This window comes from Dipodomys ordii, unplaced genomic scaffold, assembly GCF_000151885.1.
Source record: "Dipodomys ordii isolate 6190 unplaced genomic scaffold, Dord_2.0 Scaffold115, whole genome shotgun sequence".
Classification (NCBI taxonomy): domain Eukaryota; kingdom Metazoa; phylum Chordata; class Mammalia; order Rodentia; family Heteromyidae; genus Dipodomys; species Dipodomys ordii.
The window spans coordinates 1,894,966-1,905,255 of record NW_012267331.1 but is presented as its reverse complement, the minus strand read 5'-3'; the positions used below and the strand labels follow the sequence as shown (position 1 = coordinate 1,905,255).

At 60.0% G+C, this 10,290-nt stretch overlaps 1 protein-coding gene across 1 annotated transcript in view; it reads right to left on the bottom strand.

The window, feature by feature from the left end:
- Positions 1-6,681: 6,681 nt before the first annotated feature.
- The window catches only part of Colec11 (collectin sub-family member 11), a 42,562-nt gene continuing 38,953 nt past the window's right edge, over positions 6,682-10,290 (bottom strand). The window contains exons 5-7 of the mRNA XM_013028878.1: positions 9,172-9,225; positions 7,662-7,757; positions 6,682-7,537 (exon numbers count right to left, since the gene is read on the bottom strand). Coding sequence (XP_012884332.1) covers positions 7,146-7,537; positions 7,662-7,757; positions 9,172-9,225 — 542 coding nt within the window. The 3' untranslated portion in view covers positions 6,682-7,145. The remainder of the gene's footprint in view (positions 7,538-7,661; positions 7,758-9,171; positions 9,226-10,290) is intronic.

Below are 10,290 nucleotides of genomic sequence, written 5' to 3'. Positions count from 1 at the left end.
AACACCCCACGAGCAACACCCCATGAGCAACAACCCATGAGCAACACCCCATGAGCAACACCCCATGAGCAACACCCCACGAGCAACACCCCATGAGCAACACCCCATGAGCAACACCCCACGAGCAACACCCCATGAGCAACACCCACAAGCAACACCCCACGAGCAACACCCCATGAGCAACACCCCACGAGCAACACCCCTGAGCAACACCCCATGAGCAACACCCCACGAGCAACACCCCATGAGCAACAACCATGAGCAACACCCCACGAGCAACACCCCACGAGCAACACCCCACGAGCAACACCCCATGAGCAACAACCCATGAGCAACACCCCATGAGCAACACCCCACGAGCAACACCCCACGAGCAACACCCCATGAGCAACACCCCACGAGCAACACCCCATGAGCAACACCCCATGAGCAACACCCACAAGCAACACCCCATGAGCAACACCCCACGAGCAACACCCCACGAGCAACACCCCACGAGCAACACCCCACAAGCAACACCCCACGAGCAACACCCACGAGCAACACCCCATGAGCAACACCCACGAGCAACACCCCATGAGCAACACCCCATGAGCAACACCCCACAAGCAACACCCCACGAGCAACACCCATGAACAACACCCCATGAGCAACACCCATGAGCAACACCCATGAGCAACACCCATGAGCAACACCCACGAGCAACACCCCACGAGCAACACCCCATGAGTAACACCCCACGAGCAACACCCATGAGCAACACCCCATGAGCAACACCCACGAGCAACACCCCATGAGCAACACCCACGAGCAACACCCCACGAGCAACACCCCATGAGCAACACCCACGAGCAACACCCCACGAGCAACACCCCACGAGCAACACCCCATGAGCAACACCCACAAGCAGCACCCATGAGCAACACCCCACGAGCAACACCCCATGAGTAACACCCACGAGCAACACCCACGAGCAACACCCCACGAGCAACACCCCATGAGCAACACCCACGAGCAGCACCCATGAGCAACACCCCACATCTCCCCCTGGCCTGGCCTGAACCCCACACCTCTACCTAGCCAGTACCTGAGCTAAAGTTCTGAGCTAAAGCTGAGCTACCAGCATCTTGTGAAAATCCCAAAGACCACTCACACACTTGTCCTTTCCCTCCTCTCCCCTCCCTTCCTCCTCTCTCCTCTCCTCCCCTCTCCTAGCCTCCCCTCCCCTGTCCTCCTCTCCCCTCTTTCCCCTCTCCTTTTTCCTCCCCCCCCTGTTCTTCCCTCTCCTCCCCTCCATTCCCCCTCTTCTCCCCTGACCTATCTCTCTAGCTCCATCTCTGGCTCTGGCTCTTCCTTGGGCTGGTGAAGTAGCCATCTGTCTGCTTATGAGCTGCACTGGGGAGCTTCTTGCTCCTCCAGTGAGCTGGGAGGAGAGAGAAAGCAGAGCCTCGCCCAGAACATGGACGTGGAGAGCCTGGGGACGCTGGGTGACAAACAGGGCCCTTGGGACAGAGAAGCCAGGCTGGGGTGCTGGACACTGACACTGAGGAAGTGAAAGGTGCTTTATTAAGCCTCTTCCTCCTGGGATGACTGGCGACATGGGTGATAGCTGTGCGGGTGACCAGCTGTGCAGGGTGACCATGTGACTGGATGTGCAGAGTGCCTGACTGTGCTGTGCAGGGTGACACGGTGATTGGCTGTGCAGGTGGCTGTGCAGAATGGTGCAGTGACTGAATGTGCAGGATGACAGGTGACTGAATGTGCAGGGTGACAGGTGACTGAATGTGCAGGGTGACAGGTGACTGTGCAGGGTGACAGGTGACTAAATGTGCAGGGTGACAGGTGACTGTACAGGGTGACAGGTGATTGGCTGTGCGGGGTGACAGGTGATTGGCTGTGCAGGGTGATAGGTGACTGAATGTGCAGGGTGACAGGTGACTGTGCAGGGTGACAGGTGACTGTGCAGGGTGACAGGTGACTGGCTGTGCAGGTGACAGGTGACTGAATGTGCAGGGTGACAGGTGACTGACTGTGCAGGGTGACAGGTGACTGAATGTGCATGGTGACAGGTGATTGGCTGTGCGGGGTGACAGGTGACTGAATGTGCAGGGTGACAGGTGACTGAACGTGTGAGGTGACAGGTGACTGAATGTGCAGGGTGACAGGTGATTGGCTGTGCAGGGTGACAGGTGACAGGTGAATGTGCAGGGTGACAGGTGACAGGTGAATGTGCAGGGTGACAGGTGATTGGCTGTGCAGGGTGACAGGTGACTGTGCAGGGTGACAGGTGATTGGCTGTGCGGGGTGACAGGTGACTGAATGTGCAGGGTGACAGGTGACTGAATGTGCAGGGTGACAGGTGACTGTGCAGGGTGACAGGTGACTGAATGTGCAGGGTGACAGGTGACTGGCTGTGTGGGGTGACAGGTGACTGAATGTGCAGGGTGACAGATGACAATGTTCAGGGTGACAAGTGACTTGCAGGGTGACAGGTGACTGTGCAGGGTGACAGGTGACTGAATGTGCAGGGTGACAGGTGACTCGCTGTGTGGGGTGACAGGTGACTGAATGTGCAGGGTGACAAGTGACTTGCAGGGTGACAGGTGACTGTGCAGGGTGACAGGTGACTGAATGTACAGGGTGACAGGTGGCTGAATGTGCAGGGTGACAGGTGACTGTGCAGGGTGACAGGTGACTGAATGTGCGGGGTGACAGGTGACAGGTGAATGTACAGGGTGACAGGTGACTGAATGTGCGGGGTGACAGGTGACTGAATGTGCGGGGTGACAGGTGACAGGCTGGGCAGAGCGACAGGGTGACAGGCTGTGTCGGTGACAGGCTATGTGGCAGAGCCGTGCTTGCCCAGGTCAGCACCTGCTGGGGAAAGCGCAGCCTCCTCTCTCCCCACTGGACGTCAGTTCAGGGCTTGGGAATCGCTGGAGAGCTGTGGGCAGCACTACGTCCAGAGCTGCCTGAGGATGGAAGCCCAGAAAAGCCACACTCCTGTGCCTGTGGGCGCACTCTGTCCCAGCGTCTCTGGCAGAGCTTGGCTGTGCAAAGGCTTGGAGAGTTCATCTGTGCTTCCACCACCAGAAAGCACGGCCTCCAGACCAAGCCAGGGTGGCCGGAAGCAGCCTCCTGTCCCAGCTCTGCCTGGCACCAGCAGGGCACGGCCCCGGTCGGCCGGTGCAGCCCGCAGGTGTGACAGGAAGGCCGCACGCGGGGCCGGCAGCCGCGGAGGCTGGGGTGGGGATGGCCCCCCGGCGCCCCTTCTTCCCGGCTGCTCCACGCCGGCGTCACGCAGTGCTCTCGGCAAGGACAGAAGCCAGTCCTTGTCAAAGGACACCAGTGAAGCCTGCAGAGGAGCCGTGGCAAGCGGCTGGGCCTCCTGTGACAGCAGGCCTGCGGGGCACTGACCCACGCGTGCCCTGCCCAGGCCTTCAGTCGAGAGTAGAGCTGGACGACCCGTGATGCCTCTCAGGAGCTTCCTGACCCAACTAGAATATCCTGGAACAGCTAAGCTGCTCCCAGAGTCCCACGCTGCAGAAGGAGCAGATCGCTCACGGAGATGATGGTGGATAATCCATCACACACCGGGCATGCCCACTGCAGGGAGACGTGTGACAGAGGACTGGGGGGGCAGTAACCGTGGAAACCGAGAGGCAGCCTCAGGGGTCAACAGGACACCCTGGCGGCCATGGGGGCCACAGACAGGACATGCTGGGTCAGGCTTGGCCAGCCTCAGGCCATCCCAATGCCACCGTGGGGTCTGGGCAGAGCAGAATGTCCCCAGCCTGGCCAGACGGCCGGTGGCCGGGAGCTCACGGCTGTGCCTGATCCGGAGGGCAGTCCCAGCCCCTCCCAAGGCGCCAGGCCCGCCCTGGGGACTGGCAGGATCCCCACAGCCGTGGGAGCAGCACCACTCCACTGTGCAGCCCATCTTGCTTTTCTTCCTCCATTTCCTACCAGCACAGAGCGCTGTCCTCATTTGGTGCCGCAGCCTCTTCCTTCCTTCACGTGGACAATCACCGCCTCCACCCCAGTACGCCGCTCGGCTGGTGCTGTCAGGGGCAGAGTCTGTGTCCACGGCCTTTAGCTGTGAATCTGACAGCCGTGTGGCCCTGCCTCACACCAGCCCAGGGAGACCGCGGGCCCACACCCAACTCCGGGGCTCCTGCTCCGCGGCCTTGCAAGCACACTCAGGCTGGTTGACAAGGGCCAAGAAGACAGAGGCGGGCCAGGCGGGCACCCAGAGCTTCCCAGAGCAGCCATGGAGGCAGACGCATGAGCCCGGGGAGACCAGGAAGAAGGGCAGCTGACCTCCGAGCAAATCATCGCTGCATTCAATAATCACAATCATCACCCATTAAGAAATGAATGTTTGACAAGTCACTAGCAATTAGGGGTAAAGACTAACTGGCACATTGATAGAACAGGTCATGTCCCTAGAAGCAACGTTTCCTTGATGCCACAGAAATTGACGTGTGTGCATTCCTAGGCTCCATTTCCAGAGCCGAGATGAGCCGGGATGGTGTACGGGCTGTTGCTATGTGGATCTGCACAGTGCACAGCCTGTGCAGACATCAAACACGGTTCTGACCCCAGGTAACCAGGCAGACGTGCCCCCAAGCTGCGAGAAGCCAGGGGAGTGCGTGGGCTCGGCAGCCAGTCCGTCTCCATGGCAACGGCGGCGGCAGCCTGGCAACGGCGGCGGCAGCCTGGTAACAGTGCTTGCAGCCTGGGCCACGGGGGACCACACAGCCCATCCACAGCTCTGAGCGCCACAGCGTGCTTGTCTTCCCCGAAAGCTCCCGGAGGGCTCCAGCAAATCCCCTCCTGTGTAAATTAGCCAGACTCCGATCTTCCTGCGGCCAGCAGAGCAGCTGGCCCTCAACTCGGGTCTGCTGGGGTGAACTGAGCCGCCCGTGGGCCTGGCTTCAGTGCCCAGCCCATCTGCCACCGGCCCAGTGCCCTTGGGGTGCACACAAGGGCGGGAAGGCCGCTTTCCAAACCAGCATCTGTGAGTGGCTGACGTGTGGGCAGACACGGGGCACTGGCTTAGAAACACACTTGCTGGCCGGGAAGGCACGCCACCCTGGCCCTCGTGTCGCTGCACTCTGCCTTGGGGCTCAGAGGCGGAGAGACTGCACCTCTCCACCAGGGCTAACCTCCCATCAACCATCGCCAGGCTCCCTGCCTGGCTTCGCCTGTGTCTAGCCAGCCCCGCCCCCACAAGAGCACCGCAGACCATTACTGAAGGACAGAGGGGCTCTGAGCATGGGGTCAGCAGAAGAGCGACCTGGGGCCTCCCCAGCATCCTGCCTCTCTTCAGTTCTTTCTGCATCTCTCTCCCTCTGTCTTTCTGATACACAAGTACACACATATGTGCACAAGTGCACACATATACATGTGCATGCTCCATTACACACACACACACACACACACACAGCATCCGCCTCGTCTGCTCTGGAAAGTCCTTGGTGCCAGCAGCAGCTGCCGCCCTCCTGACGCTGGGTGGCAGTGTGGCCTCGCAGATCTCCACCCGCCAGGCGCCCCCGGCGTCTCCCGCTCATCTGTCTCAACCCACGCTTCACAGTGAGCTTTGTGTCACGCCTCACTGCGGCACCTAATGAATCTCCGCCCACCCGGGGCCCTCACTGTGCAGTCTGAGCCTGGCAGGAGCAGCTCAAGGTGAAGGTTCCAATTCCCGGCCCCCGCAGTTTGTACCCCATCAGATTTGCTTCAAAACCCACCCTAGTCACGCTCCAGGTCACGTAAGGTCGTGTGGACCTCCCCCTCCCCTACAGGGAGCTGTGTGTGGAGGAGGCTGGGAGACAGGGCCCCGAGCTGGGCACGCCCGCCCACAAGGCAGTGCCAGAGCTTTGCCACCCCATCTGTGAGGCAGGGGACCCCCGAGCCTGCGTGGCACAGGTGCGGACGGAGAGCACCCCCTGGCGACCGAGACCCCAGGCCCAGGCTAGGGGTCCTGCCACACTGAACGTCCAGCATGTCCCCCAGACAGTGCTGACATGTAAGAAACATGGGTGTGGGGTGTGGCTGGACCGGGAACTCCGTGAGGGAAAGTGTCTCCTGTCCAGAGCCTGGACACAGGGCGGCCGCCTGCGCGCTGTCCCTGCCCTCCCGTCACCGTGCAGTGCTCATGCGACACCTCTTCCAGCTTTATGGCCACACAGAGCCCTCTCCCTGCAAGCCAGGTGTCCGGCAGATCACGGTACCTGGACCGTCTTCCCAGTGAGGCTCAGAAATCCATAGACCTGTCAAGAAGCTCCTGTGCAGAACTGGGCAGGTCTGAGATCTACTCACAAGCCACGTGTCAACCTGAGATCTAATCACAGCCGGCCTGGAGACTCCCGGGTCCATCAAAGGACCTCATTACTCATGTAACAGCAGAAGCAGGATGGAACTCCACACTGGGGCCTGACCCCGGGCCTGCAGGCTGCAGGGAGAGCACACCGTGACCGGTACCCTGGAGTCCAGGAGCACGAATCCCGCACCGCAGACCATGGCCAGAGGCAGATCTCTTCAATGCGGGGCCAGTGTGGGGCCCCCTGCCCAACAGAGCAAGGCCACACAGCCCTGGTGTGACAGAGAGGCCCACTGAGCTGCCCGCCGAGAGAGCAAGGCCACGCAGCCCCGGCATGACACACAGAGAGGCTCAAGAGGATTTATTTTTGATTTCCTGGAATCTGGATTTGCAGCAAAGCAAGTGTTCTATCCTACCTGGGAAAAGGAACCTATATTTTATAGGCACATGGGTCACGTGGCGTGGGCAGACAGTGGTCCCAGACCCCAAGATACCATTTGCATTAGCTACTGGAGTCTATTAGAGGCTGCATTTGCTATAGAACCCAAGCAGATTTATAAAGGCCCGCTTCTGAATCACAATCCCATAATGCGTATTTTGGCTACAACGCAGGTAACGAAACTTCACTTCTTCAGAAATGGCAGCCAGGAGCACTGCTTCCCGTCCGGTCCATGCAGGGTCATACACAGGGCCATCACAGCGCCGCCCGCCACGGGAGGGTGCGGACCGAGCGCGGGGCTGGTCTCCACCACACGGGCAGGCACGGGCTGGGGAAGGCGGGGTGCGGGAGGCCGGCCCCCCGCAGCGCAGCCCCCGCTGCTCACATGTTCTCCTTGTCGAACTCACACATGAAATACATGGTGATGTGGCAGGCCACATCGTTCCAGCCGCCCGAGGCCACCATCTCCACGCAGTCCTCCTCGTCAAAGGCGTTGTTGGGCTCCCCGCTGCGCCACTTGTTGAAGGTCTGCATGGGGGAGCGGTCTGCGTAGACGAAGGCACCCTCTTTCTCCAGGTCGTTGATGCCGATGAAGACGCGGGCCAGGCCGGCCTGGGCCAGGTAGGCAGCCATCAGCCCGTTGGAGGCCTCGTCCTTGGGCATGCCCAGCGTGCCCCCGCGGCCCTGGCAGGACAGCTGGGCCTCGGCGTAGCGCTTCTCCTCCTTCACCAGCAGATAGATCTTGCTCTCGGTCTCGCGCACGCCGGCCACGGCTGCGGGGGAGGGCAGGGCTGAAAGCGAGGACTCGAGTCTCGAGACACCAACTTAGGGCACCCCCACACACAGAGCAGCAGCCACGCGCCGGCTCCCACGCAGCCCGGCGGGCAGGGGACGTACCATTTTTGATGAACTTCAGCTCCGTTGCCAGCTGAGTGACGTGGTTGTCCATCTCGCCGATGGCCTTCCTCAGCTGGCCACACTCGCACGGGAGGCCTGTGGGGGACCGGGCCTGTCACGCACTGACGGGGGCCCAGGAGGAACACAGGGCGCCCGCCCCGGGGAGGCAGCGGGAGCCCGGTGAGCCACAGCGGGGAGCAGCAGGAGGGAGGACGAGGCGGGGGGAAGCGGAGCCCTCAGACGCCTCCTCGCCTCAGATCTCAGGGATGCTGGGACTGGCCGGCTGACAGCAGCCCTGAGCGAAGACTTCTAGAGATCGGACACAGAGCCACCCACGGGCCTCAGTCAAGGCGGTGCTCCATCTAAGGGGGGAACCCTTCGTGCGTGGGGGGCTGACAGAGGGCGGGGAGAAGCTGGGGAGTAACAGGTGTGCGATGAGGTGGAGGGAGCGGCCGCAGCGTGCAGGCCAGCCACCCCAGTGGAAGCCGTCACGAGCTCTTGCTCTGGCACTGGGACGCCCCCCCCAGTGGGCGGGAGCCCCCGGCCTGCGCCTGCACGCCGCTGCCTTCCCCGCAGGCGCACACTGCCCCGCCAGCGTCAGTGTGGACCCTGTCACAGGCATCTGAAAGCCAACGGCAGGAGCAGGGTGGAGAAGGGGACAGGGAACAGCAGCGAGAAGGGAGTGGAGGGACAGGGACGGCGCCACAGCCCCACCAGGAGCCATCAGGGACAGATGCGCCGTGGACACTGAGCGTCCACTCCTGAGTGGGTCAGACAGGAAGGCAGCGGCAGGACATCTGGAAGGAGGGGAACATGTGGAAGACGGGTGGGGAAGGAAAGGCAGAAGGAGCCAGAAGCTGAGAGGAACGTGTGCCGCAAGAGAGGCCTGCCAGGCCTAGACCCGACACATCGCAGTCAAACTACAGCTCAAGAACACTGAGCCAGGTGCTGGTGGCTCACACCTGTATTCCTAGATACCCAGAGGACTGAGATCTAAGAATCACAGTTCAAAACCACCTGGCAGAAGAGGCTGTGAGGCTCTTCTCTCCAATTAAACACTAGAATTAAACATCAGAAGTGGAGGGAAAAAAGCCAAGTGAGCACAAGGCCCTGAGTTCAGGCTCCAGTTCCAGAATTTCAAAACCAATGAAATGGAGGGACAGAGGGTGAACAGATGCAGCGGTGGTCCTCACTGGACAGTATGTTGAAACTGAACTACACAACGTGTGGGTGGGGATGGGAGGGAAAAACTGGGAGACAGTGAGGGAAAGGGGTGACATTGTCCAAAAAGAAATGTCCTCATTACCCGACTTAGGTAACTGTAATCCCTCTGTACCACCTTTATAACAATAATAAAATAAAATAAACCACACATTGAAATATTTCCACCATAGGAGAGTCAAAGACTGAACTACCTCACATCCAGCCAAAGATGTTTTCCTCTGATTTACAGTTCAAAGTATAAGTTTAATAGCCTTTATCTAAGACCCTTAGGCTCTTCATGCCATACCTGGTTCTCCATTAGGGCCAGGGGGTCCTATGTCACCAGAATCTCCTTTCTCGCCTGAAAAAGAGAAGCAGAAGCAAAGTGGCTCTGTGGATGGGCTGTGGATGGAGGTACAGAGACACCAAGGTAATCATATGGATTCTTCCCTGTGCCATGCCCGGAGCCTTCTCCAGATCCTCCCTGCTTGCTCCGAGAGAGCTCTTTGGGCTCCGTGTGTGGAACGTGAACACAGGTGTCTCACAGGGCTTTGATTCTCGCACGCCCCGGGCACTCTGCAGCATCCTCAACACCAAGAGCAGACGGTGAGCGTGAGCGCCTGGTGCAAGCTTCCTCAGCACGGCTCCCACAGCCGGAACATAGAGAGGAGCTGCAGTGCTCAGGGAAGAGTAGACGGCACCTCCAACGGGCATGCCCAGCTGCAGCGCCAGCCCCCTGCTGCTGTGCCCGCCCTGCCTCCTGGCACAGACAGACACCTGACCACCTGGGTCTCTATTCGTCTCAACATATAAACACGGGGTCCAATGCAGCGACAGCAGCGAAGCTCTCCAGCTGCTATAAAATCAAGCCGTGACTGGTTGCATTCGAGTCCAGCGGACATTCCAAGGGCAGTGGCAGTGTCCACCTGTCACCGGGACAAGCTACATACCTTTGTGAAGAGCTGAGCCTTCCATCCACTTGCAGACTCAGACCCCCTGCGGGCCGGGCCGGAGGGAGCTCCGCAGACCCTGCCTGCTCCTGCCTTTGGGTTCTCTAAGCAGCCTGACAAGGACCAGGGTCTCGACCTCAGAGACAAAGCCAATAGGCAAAGCCAAAGAGGGGTGGGCTGGTCTGTGACCGAGTGTGAAAAGTACACGCCTCCCCTCTGAGTGCCAAGAGCCACTGCAGCCAGGCTGGGAATAAGCCAGGCACCTGGGCAGAAACTGGGTGAACAAACACACTCTAGCCATGTGGTGCGTGCTATTCAGCCACTGGAGGGGGGCAAATTCTGCCCACTGCTGAGACACGGGAGACCTGTGGAAACGTTACACTAAGGGACCAGGGCAGAGTCAGCGGGAACATCTAGAATGGGGAAGTTCACAGAGCCCAAAAGCAGGAGGAAGGGGAGGGGAGGGAAGTAGGGAG